At 35.9% G+C, this 17,912-nt stretch overlaps 1 protein-coding gene across 2 annotated transcripts in view; it reads right to left on the bottom strand.

Annotated features, from left to right (window-relative positions):
• The window catches only part of Pld1 (phospholipase D1), a 117,355-nt gene that overhangs the window by 15,241 nt on the left and 84,202 nt on the right, over window positions 1-17,912 (bottom strand). For both annotated transcript variants that reach the window (XM_076866955.2, XM_076866957.2), the window contains one exon: window positions 5,335-5,469. In XM_076866955.2, coding sequence (XP_076723070.2) covers window positions 5,335-5,469 — 135 coding nt within the window. The remainder of the gene's footprint in view (window positions 1-5,334; window positions 5,470-17,912) is intronic.

Below are 17,912 nucleotides of genomic sequence, written 5' to 3'. Positions count from 1 at the left end.
TTTTACTTTTTATGATAACTGCAATCCTTTGTTCTTATTAGAATGTTGCCTCAATCATTTAAAACCACTTTGCTTTTAGGAAATGATATTTTCTAAGGCTGCTATTAGGAAACTTCAAAAAAAATTGAAAAGACAACAAAATAAAAAGAAATATATGAAAACATATATGTGTGCCTTAAGCAATAATAAGATAAACATCACTGAATTAATCACCAGGCTGAGAACGTTTCGGTATCCCAGAAGCCCTCACGCACCTTCCTGCGCATATCCTTCTCTCTCCAACAGGGAGATGATGTTGAACTTTGTGTTCATCATTCTCTGCATGTTTTCTTAAATGAAAAAATGCTTCACTTTTGACACAGCAGTGTCACATCATAAATTTATATAAGTGGAATCGTACAGCAAATAATCTTTTGAAATTTACTTTTCATTCAATGTTATATCTTTGAGATTCATCTGTGCATAATGGTGATGCATGTTCTCAAATGAACACATCAGGGATTTATTTATTCATTCTACTATTGATGGGTGATTGGGTGTTTCCAGAATTTTGCTGTGATGCACAATTCTGCTCTACATAGTTGCATATTTGCTTCTCAATATACACATGTGAGAGTTTATCTGGGTTTTGTATGCAGGAGTAGACTGCTAAGCTGCAGAGTAACTTAACTAGGTAATGCCAGAATATTTTCAAAAGTGGTTTCCAACTTGTGCTCTCTAAAGCAGAGGATGGGACCCACTATTGCTCCACAGCCTTGCCAATAGTCAAATTGTCCAACTTTATAAGTTTTGCCAGTCTGGTATTTTTAAAAGTATTTATCTTATCATTATATTGATGAGCATGAACAGCATTTCATCTTTATGGGCCTTAGGTATGTTCTCTCCAATGAAGCTCCAATATAATTCCCCTGCCCAATTTTTTGAATTTTGTCTTTTCTTGATTTAGAGGAGTTCTTTATGTATAAAAATATCCTTTCAATTTGTGGTTTATCTTTACATTTTCTCTTAATGAATAAAGTTCTGAATTTTGATACAGATGTATTTACTGCTCTTTTCCTTCATGATTTGTGCTTTTTATTGTGTATTATTTAAGAAATTATGAGTCCTTCTGTAGGAGGCAGGATAACCACCCCCAAAGAGTCCATGTCCTAACCCAGAAAACTGTGAGTGTTATGTCACATGGCAAAGTGGAATCAGGCTACATATAAAGTTCAGGTTGCTAATCAGCTAGCTTTAAAGTCGGGTGATGGGCCTGTATTATTCAGGTGGGCCAATACAATCACAAGAGTCCTTAAAAGTCATGAGGAGTCACAGGGAGATGTGATTACAGAGGAATGGGTTGAGCCTTCCTAGAATCCTTAGAGATGGAAACCTGCTAGTTTTAAAGATGGAGGAAGTGGGCCAGGAGCCAAGGAATGTGGGCAGCCCCTAGAAGCTAGAAAAGGGAAGGAAATGGATTCTCCCCGAGAGGCTCCAGAAAGGTGTGCAACAGTCCTGTTGACACCCTGGATTAAGACCCATGTTGGACTTCTAATTCACAGAAGTGTCACATCATAAACTGGTGTGGTTTTAAGCCACTAAGAGCATGGTCATTGATTAGAGCAGTAATAGAAAACTGCTAAAGTTTGGATCTGGAGTCCCCCAAAGGCTTGTGCACTGAAGGCTTGGCGCCCAATACAGTAGTGTTCAGAGGTAAGGCATTTGGGAAGTGATTGGATCATAGGGACTTTGATGTCATCAGTGGATCCCTCTGTTGATGGGCTCATAATTGTATGGACAATTGGGAGGCAGTAGAAACTGCAGGAGAATCAATTGTAGGAAGGTTACTGAAGGCATGCCTTGGAGGATATATCTTATCCCTGGATGCTCGCTCTCTGTCTCCTTCTCCCTGCCTCCTTCCCCATCCTTCTTGGCCACCATGATGTGAGCAACTTTGTTCTACCACACCCTCCCACCTGACATGCCACCTCATTGACAGGCCCAGAAACAATGGAGATAAGTGACCAAGGAATAGAACTGCTGAAACCATGATCCAAAATAAATCTTTCCTGTTTTAAGTTGTTTTTCTCAGTTGTTTTGTCATAGTGACAGAAAGCTGACTAACTCACTAACACACCAACTCTACTCTATTTTAGTTTATTTGTTTTAAAAGAAAACTTTTACTATTGAGCCCAAATGGGCTACCCTCCACCCAATTGTGTTCCCTGTGCCTCCAGATCCAAAGTACTCAGCTCTGACTATACACTGACATGCACTTAGGAGGCTTTTTCAACATATTGATGCCAAAATAAAAAAATGAAACCTCCAATAACTAGACTCCCAAACCAGGCCAACAGATGAAAATGACGAGAAGTAGAAACCAGGTATTGGTCTTCTGCTCTATCCCCATGTCCATCAATCATCCATGGTTTCTTTTTTGATGCCTTTTAAAGTACTCTGAAGAATGAGTAAACCTCCTCCTAAACGATACATATATTTGAAAGTTCCCCAGGTGATTCTAATACAGCTAGGGTTGAGACCCATAGGAATAGATATTTTAAAATAAGTATAAACCCTCTTCATTGGAGCAGGCCTTCCACAAAGCATCATCTGCCATGCTCAGGCCTGTCCTTCGACATCTGCAGAAACTTCTGCACCCCTCCCCCTATATTGCTGATTGCCTCTGGACCTTCCCGCTACTGTCTAGCAATATCCATCCCAATGTTTGTGGCATCAATTGGAAAGAATAGCTGCCTCTCCTCTCAGCCAGGAGTTGTGTGAAGGCAGCGGCCCTGTTTTAGTCACGTTTGACATCTCCCCACTGTGCTTGGCAGTGGACTAGTGAATATCAAAACAATTCCACTTAGTCAACAGAACAGACTTAAATTCGACTTGAAGGATAGCCTTGTTTTGTTTAGGAGAGCAAAATAAATGTTAGTTTGGTTTAGTGCTAAAAATTATGGTGTGTGAGAAAAATGGATTTGGGCACAAATTGCATGTCCAGCAGGGCTACTCAGGGCAACTGGTAATCAAAGCTATATATAAAAGAAATCTTCAATACGAGAAAACAAATGTTTCATTGTAAGGAAAAAAAAAAATGAAGATAAACAAATTAGTCATTTGTTTTAGGTCAGCCACTCAATAATTCTGGCATAAGCTTGCCATGTTAGAAAAATTGATCGCAAGTTCCTTTAACCTCCTTTAAGCTTTTAAATGAATGCTTAACATCTATAAAATGTTCTCAATCTAGCTTCAACTGTTTTCTGTGAATTTCATTTTACTCATTCATTTTTGCAGTGCTGGCGATGGAACCCAGAACCTGCACATGCTAGGCAAGTACTCTACATTTCCCCCAGCCCCTTGTCTGAGAATATTAAATATGTTTTTCTCTTTGTTATGGACTTAAACAGGGGTTATGTGTTAGAGAAATGTATTATTTTTAAAGCACAATGCTCTTAGGGAAGGGAAGAACGAAATCCAACTCTCAAGGACTAGCAAGCAGACCTCTTCACAGGCCCACAGCCACATCCTCAGTTTCAAGACAGCAGATAAGAACTCTGTGCAAAACGGATCAATTATTGCCAACCTAAATAAACTATATCACCCAAGGGTTCAGAAATCTTTCTAGAAGGAAAATAAATCAATTAAAATAAAACTCAACAAACCAATTTAGCCGTTAGCTCTATGACTGAACAATACTTTGCATTTACATTTTACGTAAAGCAGGCTAAAAGTCAAAATGACATCTCAAAGGAAAATATTTACATCTGTCAATTTTTCCTTTAGAGCTCTAAAATCTTGCTAAAATGATAACTGAATTTTACTTGGCCTTGTTTGTTTACTTTTCCATTTTAGTAAACATTAGCATTTTCTGCTTCCTACTGTAGTTACCATATTTAATATAAAAATATTCTGATGTTGGCTTTTGAAGAATGAAGGCAGATTAGCTTGGGGGAAATAAGATAAACCTTGTGTACTGGAGGACAAAGGGCAGTGAATAAAACCCTAAAGAGCTCCATTCCTATATAGCAATAGATGAACAAGATTATTTTAAGTGCCCTATATGAATATTAGGAGAATCGCTCTCTCCAATCTCAATCCCCCCAACTTCTTTCATGCACACAGATAGGCGCGGGGGCATACACACATACACACACACACACACACACACACACACGGTGATCTATAAATCTTCTGGTTTTAGAACTATTCTTCCTTTCTTTTCAAATCACACTCCAGATAAGACAGCCTCATTACTCCTAGATATGAGATTTTTTTTCCCTTTTCTCAGTGGAGGATAGAGATGGAAAAGGCATATTAGCTGCCAAAAAATTTCAAAACACTTCATTGACATTTAGTTTCTTAAAGAATAGGGAATTATCTTATTATAGCTGAGAAATTACATTTTATTTAAAACAGATGAGCAGAATTCCCAATAGTGGGACCTGTCACATCTCCCAGTAACACGCCTTCGACCCCCTCAGCTCATTCATCCTGCTGATTATTAATTCTGTTTCTCATCCTGGCCTTCCAGGGTTCAGGTACCATAATATACAAAGGCAAAACCATTCAATGATGGTCAAATGAAGCTTTCAGTGTATATAAAAGAATGAAGCCAAACATCCACCTCTCTGGCCAAGTAGTAGATCTAATGTGGGTAGAATGGACAACCAGTGACTCTCTCCTGAATCTGTCAGTGTGGAGAGGTCTTTAGGGAAACCCACCATGAATTCTTGAAAGGAAAAGACAGTGGACCTTAGTGTAGAGTTCGACATATCAAGAGCATACAGTCTTGTCCCCCACCTCGCACATTAACAAAACTGGCCTGCTCTACATCCCGATTAATGACACCCCCAAAACAGGCATTAGGAAAAATAAGAAGCATATAGGCAATAATATTTTAATACTGTTCTGACTTGGACTTTTATGTAACTTCAGGTCTGTGATACTGGTTAGGTGAATATGGTGGAAACACATACAAATTACCATGAGGTATTCTTACAACCACTTTCCCTCTACATTTCTGCCTCTCCAATTCCAGAAATCTAGGGACTTGGATTCAAAATAAAAATAAGGAAATAACAAAGAATTAATGAGATCAGACAGATTATTGACTTCTGGATTAAAGCACTGCTTTTGAATACTGTAAGTTGTGCACATCCATTTCATTACTCTGGGTTTCTGAACTTTAAAGACAGACCAAAAGGACATAGAGAAAATGATTGCTTCAGAAGTATTTTAGATGTTATATTACTGTCTTTCAATTGCAAAGGAAGTGTGGGAGTGATAGCAAGAAACACCGAGGCATGGGATAAGTCAGCTGGCAGGGAACACAATCACAGACCACATACTTACCAATAATAACAGTGTTATCATCAGCAATTAACAACTTGCTGTGGACATAGATAAGCTCAGTGACCAGGTTTCCTTCAAGTTCTGCATGTGTTCTAAGACCACAGAATGAAATATAATTTATCCACTGATTACCAACTGGAAATTAAAAAAGAAATTATTAAAATTAATATGACCATGCTCTCAAAAGGCACATTAAATTTTACTGTTTTTCAAAACAAAATATATAATCTAAATAAACATGTTGTTTAGAATGTACTGTATTGTGTGTGTGTGTGTGTGTGTGTGTTTGTGTGTGTGTGTGTAAATACAACCTTAGAATTCACCCAGGGTCTACTTTCACTATCTGGGGAGTTTTTATAGTGTTCCTCTGGATGGCTATACATTTCAAAAAATTATATCGAAGTGTTTTCTGTCTTGCCCTTGCTGAGGCATTCCAAAACTATGTTCAAAGATATATCATTTCATTTTAATGATTTGGTGAGTAATTGCTGAAAATGATGGTTAAAGTTGAGGCAGAACCGATAATCCGAGATTCAGTGTGACATTTGCTTCTTTTTTGGTTGACACCTGCTGCAATTCAATCAGAGGCAAGGTATGTGCCCAAACATACATTTGTAGCATGTTCCATCCTAAGCAGCTGTTATATTTTACTGACTTGGAGCAAATAAAAATGTTGGCAATTTAAATACCCTCCCCCTTTTAGATTATTCAACTCAGGAACTGAAAGAATCTTTACTACATGAAATGTAGGGGGATTTTCTTCAGAGCAAGCAGTACTAGGCTTGTACTTGGAAATGCTGCCCTCTCATCTCATTATGTGAGGGTCATTCATGTGATAAGAAGGAATGCATTCCATATCAAGCCAACCCATAATCACTACCCCAGGATGAATGCCAGTCACAAGATTTTATGGTCCCTATTCCACACAGCAGTTGTCCAGTACAAGCAAAGTCTTATCAAGTCTGATAATAAGAATAAATGGCCTAGAACCAAATTGTCATGAATTCTAATAGAGAGTATAAGTCTTTTTTCTTTAAAAGACTCTTGAAACATACTAATAGAACCAGTAGTCTTTCACATTTCATTTACTGAAGTTTCCATTTATAACTGAGGTTTTCCATTTTACTATTGATGTTATTTAATGTTTGCATTAAGTTTAGATACCTTAGGAAAAAATCCAGTCACACGATACATACGGAGCTTTCTTCCCTGACAGCTAACTCTTCCCTCATGCACGAGTGATCATACATAGCTGTGTTTGGCAAGAGCTGATGTGGTGGCATCACGTGTAGAAGACGCATTTCCAAAAAGTTCAATGTGAATGAGATCTTTGTAAATCAATTTCTTTCTCTGTGTGTCAGTGTCACATTGAAAGATGCTTCGTCTGAAGCATCACTTCCTCTCCAAAGTCTCCTCTTTTCCAGGAGGGAGGAGCATTTCCTCTTTGAAGCCTCTCATGCCCATAAAATTCCTGGAAAATGTTACTGCTATAATATGTAGTTTTTACAAATATTTGTATATTCTTCTATTTCTCTTTTAACAGTATGGGAACTAGTCTGACACATCTTGGTATTCTCATCCGTGCTAAGAAAAGTGGAATAAATGAGTGTAAGGGTCAATAGGTAAAATATTCAAGTTGGCAGATAATATTTCAGCTTTGGAGTTTTCTGTATCATCTACAGCTGGCTTTTAACCTAAAATCGAAAATGTTAATGCACAAACCAACTTTTTAATGGAATCACTGAACAAATCCTTTGCTAAAATAAGTATTTTTTTGTAGTAATTCCCCACTTGAAAATCACAGTGAACAACACAAGAGGCCAGTAGTTTTTGGTGTGCATAGGAACCACCCCTGTGGGACTTATTAAAAGCAGATTCCTATGACACTGGCCCAAATTTTGATTCAGCAAAAATCATCAGTAAGACACTATCTTTGAACAACACCACTGAGTTTTGGCATTTATAGATTTAAGATTAATAGTGCACATTAAGAAAATAATAGATCATGACCAAGTGCGATATGTTCCAGAGACACAAGTCTGCTCAATGTGAGGAAATGCATTAAAACAAGATTATCTTCCTTTGACAATCTAGGGGGAAGATCACATAATCATCTAAACCGATGCAGAAAACCTTTTGAGACAATCTAGCATCCATTCCTCATAAAAACAGTGAGGTAGAAAAAGATGCATACATACCTATATGCTTTTAAATGTATAAGATGTAAATAATAGATGTATATGTGTATGTGTGTTATATATAATCAATACAATTTAATTTTGTCTTGGAAACATCAGTTAATGTAGCTAGTCAAGAGAAATCATAAGAAATAAGCTAATAGCTCATTTGCAGATACGATCATAGTATACCCAGAGAACCAATGATAAAATGATCTTAAACAATGAAATGATTAATTATGGTAACAGAATATAAATTGACATATAGAAACCAGTAGCTTTCCATACATACAAATGATAACCATTTAGAGACTCACAAACAGAACTTCATTTATATAGGTTCCTACAAAGATAAAATACTTAAAGATAAATTTAACAGGATATGTGTAAAAATTTAGGAAGAAAAATTTAAAAGACTCTTAAGACAGAAGAATAGACAAATGCAAAGCCACTCCTTGTTCTGGGATAGAACTATTCAATACTGAAAGATGTTGACTTTTCCCAGGTTCATTTATATATTTAAGGTAATCTCAATAAAAATACCAACATTTTTAATGGAGTTAGACAATATGATATCATAGTTCATGAAGAAAAATATATATGCAAGAATAACTTGGAAATTTTTAAAGAAAAGCTATGAGGAGACATTAGCTGTATCAGATATGAACACATGCTATAAAGTCTGTATAATTCAATAGTGCAGAACTGGTACATAAATAGATAAGCCAGTGGATGAACTAGAAAGTCCAAAAATAGACCAAAGTGTAGGTGGAAATTTTGTGTATGATGAAAGCAGAATGTCAAGTGACCAGGACAGGACATTCAAGTAAGAGGTGCCAATACAATGGAACAGCCACTTGAAAAAGGTAAAACTCCAAGAATTCCATTAAGAATAAATTCCAAATGCACTGATTCATAGTGGGATAGGGAGAGGGAGTATGGGAAGAACAGACAAACTCTAGATAGGGCAGAGGGGTTGGAGGGGAAGGGAGAGGGCATGGGGTTAGAAATGATGATGAAACGTGATAATCATTATTATCCAAAGTACATGTATGAAGACATGAATTGGTGTGAATATACTTTGTATACAACCAGAGATATGAAAAATTGTACTCTATATGTATAATAAGAATTGTAATGCATTCTGCTATCATATATAAATAAACAAAAGAATAAATTCCAAATGGATCAGAAATGGAAATGTAATCATATGAAATCAGACAAATATTAAGAAGAAAACAAGAGTGAATTCCTTTACAATCCAAGTGAAGGGAAGGCTTTTTACTATCCAGTGGCAGTAAAAGATTGATGATTGATAATGTTAACTGGATTACATGAGAATATATTTGCATGACAGAAAACACAGGAAAAAACCAAGGGCAAAATGCAAACATGAGAGAAAGTTTTTGCAAAAAAAAATTATATATATACATATATATATACACACACACATATACCTATACATATAACATATATATATATATATCAGATAAAGTGTAAGAGTTCTTAAGTTGTAAGTTCTTTATAACATATGGAAGACTTGAATTGAAGGGGAAGAAAACCAAAATCTTGATAGAAAGATGGGCAAGAGATATAAATAAGCAATTCACACAGACAAAAAATACATGTGAAAAGATATTCACCCTTAGTCAAAATAATAGAAATGCAAATTAAAACTACACTGAGAAACCATTTCTTACTTATGAGATTGGTAAAAATGAATGAATGAATGAATGAATGGATGGATGGATAAATGAATGAAGTGGAAGAACATATTCTGCTGGAGAGACTGGGCTGGAACAGGCTCTGTCAAATATTGGCGATAGGAACGCTAATTCCTAGAGGGTCACCTGGAGATATTTGACAAAGCTACCTAGTAATTCCACTCTAGAAATTTACCCTAAAGATATACCTACAACAAATAAGAAAACATATGCACAAAGTTATTCATTGTCCAGTCCTGACTATTGAAAGTGTACAATTTGTTCGTAATTGAGAAATATAGAAAACATTCTAAATGCCCATATATAGTGGAGATACGGAGTAAACCATGGCAAATCCACACTTGGGAGACTCTGCATAAGTGAAAAGGAATGAAGATCTCTGTGAATTGACATTAAAGTGACTCCAAAATCATTTTGCCTCTCCCCCCAACTACAATGACTGAAGGACCATTTCAGATTAAGGGAAAATAAGGGTCAAGGGCAACCAAGTGCTACACATGATTGTGAGCAGAACACGCCCCCAGAAAACAAAACCTTTCTTCCTCTTCTGCTTGAAGAAGATTAGTGGGACAGTTGGCAAAATTTTGGTAAGGGTTATAGGCTAGGTAATAGTATTACATCAATGTTAGTTTCATTTATTTCAGGAATTGAACTATAGCTGCTTAGGAAAGTGTCCTTGTTTTCTCAGAAACACAGTATTTAGGGGAAAAGGAACATCCTTGCTACAACTTATTCCAAAATGGTGCAGAGTAAAGAAGCAAACAAAATCCTATTAAAATATAGATCTACTAGGAGAAAGCAATAAAGAAAAGGGGTGATAAGCTAACGTTTGGGAAATGAGGATGAAGCATATGAGAGTCCTGAAAACGGTTCTACAAGTCCAAAATTATTTCAAAATTACTTTTTTTATATTAGGTAATACTTATTAGCTGTTATCAACCTGAAGATCTAAGACACGTCATACTGTGTGGCTTTCTGAAGCTCAGGGATGCACCATCCTACAGGAAGCCTAGGGAGCATCAGTAAAGTACCAGAGACCACCCTGCCTATAGCCCAGGCCTACATCCCACTCACCTTTACCTATACAATAACTCTGATGCAATGATAAAACCTTCATTTCTTTGGGGAAAATGACCCTCAAAAGAAAGCTAATGGTACCAGCCACAAGATCTAAAAGAAAGATAATAGCTGCTAGCCAGAAAGTGGACCATTTTGGCCTGTCCAATGCAAGAGGGGGCACCCATCTATGGCAAGAAATAATTCACTGTGTGTTCTCTGTGGACAGATGAAAAAAGAAAATTGAGAACCAGTACTTTATTGTTTGAAAAAAATCGACTCTATATGTAATAGGTACAAAGTTGGTGATGTTAACTTGAGATTTAAGGATATAATCGGGGAAACAAATGCCTTTTGAAGAAAATGCTTCCAACAGATGGAAAAGAATCAGGGATGTTTCCAAATTATACATCCTGGAGCTATTTGAGAATTTGGAGACTTATACAGGTCCCAGGACATAACTGTTATTAACACTGGTGCACGTGTACTTTGAAAGAAGTTCAACATGATAAACTCTTGACATTTATAAAGAAATTTTGTGAAAGGACATCAAAAGTGAAAAAAACAGGCTTTTGCTGTTTAAAAACTTGTGGCACTCGGTATATGTACATTTCTAATCCTGATTTAATACCTCTGGCCTTTATGTTAAATTATATTAACTTGGCTGCTTAAATGCTGTAATTCATAACAGTTATAAAAATGGTAAAAAAATGATTTAAACTAAACATTAAATCCTGGAGTCTGGAGTATCAGATAATTATACACTAATAGCAACTGAATTTCTTTCCAGGAATTTTAACATACTCGGAGCAGCTGTTTTGTTATTCTAGGTAGTTGAAACAGTAGAGAACTCTATTTCTCTATCCAATTAGAGATTAGCTAGTTCATGTCTTTAACACCCACTACACATTTCCAAAAGCAAAACCAATAATATAAGCTTGTACTTCAGAAAGGGACATTATGTAATTAATCTTTTCTGTGTTTAGAATATGAACGTTTTCCCCACTGAGATGCCTTCTTTTGACTTGTTCCCAGGGTTCTTGGAAATCTCTTCACAATCAGGCTTACCATTGAACTTGAGTCTTGTGCTAAAATCCAATTTATTTCCCCTGAGTGGCAAAGGCAGGAAAAGGGTCCAGAGCCAAAGAAAATGCTTTATAATAAGCCCAGGACATTTTTATGGCTGAAAAACTAAATAATAACCTTGTTTTGATTTTTCATTCTTCTATAACCTCATCTTGCATTTTTTACAAGACATTACCAGCCAGGATTAAGTGACTTTCCCAATTACACTTTATCAATATGTCTTTTATAGATTTACTCATTCACTGTCATTTAAATAGAGATAGAGATAATGTTCTGGCAAATCTTCTTTGTCCTGGAAACAATTATATGCAACATGTGGAAAGTATTTGTCATTGGTGGTATACATATCTAATATCTCAAGTTGTTTTCTAAAGTTTTGTTGATGGAGCAGACCATCAGTGAAAAACTACTAAACATTAAATATCAATACGTGAATGTGTGTTTGCATAAAATATACGTGTACTGAAAGTTTAAGTCATTAGTTTGAAAGCTTCCAAATCACTTAAAAATTCATAAAATTTATAAATTTTGTCAAAAAATTATACCTTAAAGTTTATTCTTTAAAAATGTACCATTCAAGCTGGGGTTGCAGCTCAGTAGTAAAGTGTTTGCCTAACATGCACAAAGTCCTGGGCTTCAGCCTCTGTATTGCAAAAAAATAAAAATAAACTAAAATGTTCCATTCAGTACATTTAAAAAAGGTGTATTCACAAAGTTGTGCAATCATCAATGCTTCCTAATTTTAAAACATTTTGTCACCCCCCCATGCCCATTTTATTAGCATTTGTTCCCATTCCATACTCTCCCTAGACACTGGCAACCATTAATCCACTTCCTGTTTCCATGGATTTGTCTATTAAAGACATTTCATAAATATGGAATCATATAATATGTGGCTTTTTGTGCCTGGCTTCTTTCACTTAGTGTAATGTTTTGCAGGTTTATTCATAATGTAGACTATATCAATACATTTCTTTTTATACCTGAATAGTACTGTAGGATTACTGTTTGTAGATATACCACATTTTGTTATACATTCATCAGTTAATGGACATTGGATTGTTTCTACTTCAGCTATTCCGAATAATGCTGCTGAAGTGACCACCAATGCAGGTATTGTGTAGACGTATGATTTCGATAACCTTCAGTGTATACTTAAGAGAACTGCTGGGTTATACGTTTAATTTTTGAGGAGCCACCAAATTATTTTCCAAAGAGGATGCAGCATTTTGAATTCCCAACAACAATGTATGAGGGTTCCACCATTTCCAAACCCACACCAAGATTTTTATTATTATTTTAACCACTCTGGTGGGTATGAAAGGGTGAAGTTGTATCTCATTGTGGTTTTCATTAGAATCTCCCTAGAGACTATTAGTATATTTTCACGTGTTTATTGGCCATCTATATAATCTTCTTTTTTAAAAAAATGTCTGTTTAGATTGTTTTTCCATTTTAAAACTGAGTTATTTTTTCATTATATTATTGAATTTTAAGAATTCTTTATATGTTCTGAATACTAATCCCTTATCATATATCTGATTTGCAAACATTTCCCTCAATCTATGGGTTATTTAATTTTCTAACAGTGTTCATTAGAGCACAGAAGCTCTTGTGTTTCATCTAGTTTTACATATTTGCTTGGGTTTTTGGTAAAAAAAAATCTAAGAAGCCATTGCTTAACCAAGTTTAAAATGATTTATGCCTGTTTTCTTCCAGAAGATTTGAAGTGTTAGGGTTTTGATCCATTTTGAATTAATTTTTGTATATTGTTCAGGTTCCCTCTCTCTCAATCTTTTCAGTTGTTCCAATACTGATTGTTGAAAAAAAAACCTTTCTCAAAAAAAATAAATAAATAAAAAAAAAGAAAGGAAGAAAGAAAGAAAAAAAAACAATTCTAAGAAACTATTCCAATGAATTGTCTTGATACCCTTGTTGAAATCAATGGCTTATTTCTGAAGTCTCAATTCAATTCCATTGATCTATATGTCTAACCTTATATCAACAATATACTGTCTTTACTACTTGTTCTAGGCTTGTAGAAAATTTTTAAAATAAAAAATATGGGTTTTCCAATTCATTCTTATAGTCGTTTTGGCTATGCTAAATGCCTTGAAATTATACATAAATTTTAGGACTAGTTGTCAGTCTTTGCAACAAAGTAGCTGTGATTTTGACAGTAATAGTGTTGAATCTTACAGATCAATTTGGAGAGTACTGCCATCTTAACAATATTAGGTCTTCTATTTCAGCTAATCCACACAATTATAGAAACAAGTTGATTTTTGTATATTGATCTTGTATCCTGCAACACAAAAATAGACTAATTTATTACCTTTAATTGCATGAGTATGTGTCAATTCTTTAGGATTTTTCTGCCTATAAGAGTGTGCCATTTGTGAAAAGATTGTTTTACTCCTCTTTTTCTTCCCTATCCCTTTTTCAGAATTTATTTTTCTTATCCAATTGCCTTGGTTAAAACTTCCATTTTAATGTTTGACAAGAGTGGCCATTCTCATCTTGTTACGGATCACAGGGTGAAAGCTTTCAGTGTTTCTCCATTTAAGTATGATACCTGCTGTTGGTATTTGAATATCCCCCTTTATGAGACTGAAGCAGTTCTCAACCATTTCTAGGTTGTTTTCTTCATGAAAGAATTTTAGATTTTGTCAAATACTTTTCTGTGTTTCACAAGATGGTCATATGTGGTCTCTGTCCTTTATTCTGTTCCCTCTGTGTACTATACTGATTTACTTTCAGATGTAAAACCAACCATTCATAGGGTAAATCCCATTTGATCATGATTCGTAATCCTTTTTATATTGCCTGATTCAGCTTAATAATATCACTGTGGAGTTCTGTGTTTGTATCATAAGGAATATTTGTCCCTGTTTTTCTTTTCTTGGAATGATTTTGGTATTGGGCAATACTTGTCTATCTTTTTAGGGAAAAGTTTGTGAAGGATGAGTAATTGATTCTTTTATGGATGGTAGAAATCACCAGCAAAACTGTCTGGGCCTGAGCTTTTTAGAAACATGTTGATTGCAAAGTCATTTTTAACTTGTTTTAAGTTTACTTGGAGTTTCAGTTTGTTCTAGAATCAGATTTGGTATTTTGTGTCTGTGGTGGTTAGTTCTATATATCATCTTGATTGGGCTAGAGATACCTAGATTAAATATTATTTTGGGGGGTGTCTATGAGAGGGTTTCTGATGAGATTATCACTGAAGTGAGTAAATTCAATTTCCCTTCCCATTGTTGGTGGGCACAATTCAATGCATTGAGGGTCTGGACAGAACAAAGTGTAGATGAAGGAGGAATTCACCCCTTTTGCTTTCTACCTGTCTACTTTAGATGGGATATTGGCCTTCTTTTGCTCTTGAACTGGGATTTGCACCATTGGCCCCTCTGGCTCTTAGATCTCCAGACTTGGACTGAAATCACACTTGGCTTTCAGGAATCTTCTAACCCACAGACAGCAGACTGGGACTTTTCAGTTTCAATAGTCATGTCAGCCCATTCCTCACAATAGATACATCTCCCCTCCATCTTTCAATCTTCTCTCTCTCTCTCTCTCTCTCTCTCTCTCTTCAGTTTTTCTAGAGAACTCTGGCTAATACAATGTCTTCAGAGGAACTTTTCCATCTATTTAGATTAACTAATTTGTTAGCATACAATGATTCAGAGTATTCTCTTTTATTTTTATAAGATCTACTGTTCTCTTATTTCCTGATTTAGATAATTAGTCTAGTTAAAGATTTGCCAACTTTTAAAGTTTTTTCAAAGAATCAATTTTTGGTCTTTCTGATTTTCTCTATTGTTTTTCTATTTTTCTTATTTGTCTTCCTTCCAATCTTCATGATTTCTTCCATTCTGCTTGCTTTGGATTTAGTTTGCTCTTTTTTATATTGTTTCTTAAGATGTGGGTTTAGATTATTGATTTGAGGTTTTTCTTCTTTTTAAGATAAATGTTTATAGCTATATATTTCTCTCTAAACCTTGATTTAACTTTGTCTCATAAATTTTGATATGTTTTCATTTTCATTCACCACAAAATATTTTTTGTCAGTCCTTTGCAATATCTTCTTTGATTCTTTCATTATTTGGAAGTATGTTATTCCCTATCAATTTGTAAATTTTCAAAATCTCCTTTTATTTTTATAATTTCATTCCATTACGGCATGAGAATATACTTTATATGACTTCTTAAATTCCTGGAACCAGTGAGTCTCTTATATTTTATTGAGGAGCTGTCAGGGGGGCATGCATTTTATAATGCTGCCATGGGATTCACTTTCTCTTTGTACCAGGGCCTTAAGGCCTGCCAGAGGTAAGAGTTTAGAGTGTTCTCAAGCCTTCCCTGAACATGGGCATAGCCTTGGGCACGCATACATATGCACAGCCTTTTAGATTCCCAGGAGTATGTTAGAGCTTCCTGATGCCCACTTCCCCAGGTTTCCCTTTTAAGTTTTTAGCTTCTTGTTTGCTCAGCTGTTATCGCTGTCTCAGGCAGCTGTGATGTCAAATAATTGTTGCTGCTTGTTTTGATAAATATCTAGGTCAAAGGTTATTTGCACTGAGCACATTGAGCCAGTGAAATAAATGTAAGTCCTTTGAACGATGGTGTAAAGGGAACTTTCAAACAGGTCAGCTTTTAGTTAACTTCTAGGATATGAAAAGTTGATTGCAAAGATTTCTGTTAATGTTTTTGTTGCTTTTATGGAGGAGTATATTTTTGGAGATCTTTACTCTGCCACTCCTGCTGATGTCCTAATTTCATAATTTTAAGTTAAATCTATACGTACTTGGAAGGTTTAAGGTTTTCCTCCCCACGTTCCAATACATCATTGAGTGTCCACATTTAGGAGGCTGCCAGTGTAATGTACAACCCCCGCCTCAAGACTCAGTTGGGGTTTATACATATCTGGAGGTCATATCACCTGGCATCACATGGTTATGATGGTGCCTTCTGTCTTCCAGTCCTCCTTGTGGCATCTCCATTCTCTTAGGTAAGTGAGATCGAAACTCTTGGAATTATCTGACTCTTCCCTTATTCTCATGCCCCCCTTCACCTTAAGTCTTTACCCACAAGCCCCACTTTTCTATCACAGCATTCTCTCTCACCTGTAACAGTCCCCTTTACCTCCCTCCCTCACAGGAAGTGAGAATGCATATAAACACCACTTGGTGAGTGTTGCCTCTTTTCTTTTGCATGGCCAACCTAGGTTTTCATAATAAGGACCCAACTGATCTGCGCATCAGAAAAGCTGGGTTCTGACTCCAGTTCAGTTCTGTGAAATCTTTTTTACCTATTGTGTCGAGAGCTATCTGTGGGATGTATTGACTACAACACGCATCGAAGCCTAATGAATAGGAAAATCTGGTATCTGGAAACTTGCAGTGGACATTTCCTTTGGTTGACTGCCTAGACACATTGTGAGCCCTATGCAGCTCTGCCTGGTCCCACACAGCACTGGGGATGGGGTGACCTACTGTAGCTGCACAGCTCCTCTGAGATGCATGTGACCTGCTAAGATGCCAATCAACCTGTGGACTGCAAGACATCATGAAGCAAGATTCCATGCTTGAAATCTTATCCTTTTGATGTATCTCTTAAATAATCCATGAGAGCCATTTTCTAATTGTCTAGCTCCATCTCCTGTGTAGATTGGACCTATCAGGGGCTCTACCTTTTTGAAACTATCTTTTCAACTTTATTTTTTATTCTTGACTAATTATTCTAGATTTTAATTTCTTAGGGAACTTACACCCTCCTTGGCAGGAAGAAGAACCCCCTAACAAGGTGCTGGCCACCTCCTCATCCACTGCACAAATTTATAGAATATTATTGAATATCCACTATGGGATGAACTTACAGTTAGTTCAAGGAGATACAAATAAGTAAACTCCATGTAATATACTGTAGTAAAGAACTATATATAATCAATTAAGAAGACATCTGAATTCCTCAGAAAACTTGGAATTGACCCAGTTTTCCCACTCCTTGGCATATATGCAAAGGACTTAAAATCAGCATATTACAGTAATGTGGCCACATCAATATCTAAAGCAGCTCAATTCACAATAGCTAAGCTATGGAACCAATCTAGGTGCCCTTCAACAGATAAATGGATTAAAAAAAATGTGGTACATATACACAATGGAATATTAGTCAGCCATAAAGAAGAATGAAATTATGGCATTTGCCAGTAAATGGATGTAATTGGAGACTATCATGTTAAGTGAAATAAGCCAGTCTCAAAAAACCAAAGGCTGAATGTTCACTCTGATATGCAGATGCTAACTCACAATAGGTGGAGGAAAGTAAAGGTTCACCAGATTGGACAGGGGGGATTGGAGGGAAGGGAGAGTGGATGGAAATGGGAAAGACAGTAAAATGAATAGGACATAACTTTCCTTTGTTCATAAATGAATACACAACCAGTGAAATTCCACATCATGTACAACAACAAAAATGGGAAGTTATACTCCATGTATGTGTGTCAAAATACATTCTAATGCATGTATAACTAAAA

Source organism: Callospermophilus lateralis, chromosome 10 (genome assembly GCF_048772815.1).
Source record: "Callospermophilus lateralis isolate mCalLat2 chromosome 10, mCalLat2.hap1, whole genome shotgun sequence".
Lineage (NCBI taxonomy): Eukaryota > Metazoa > Chordata > Mammalia > Rodentia > Sciuridae > Callospermophilus > Callospermophilus lateralis.
The sequence above is the reverse complement of the archived record's forward strand: the minus strand, read 5'-3'. Positions and strand labels throughout refer to the sequence as shown.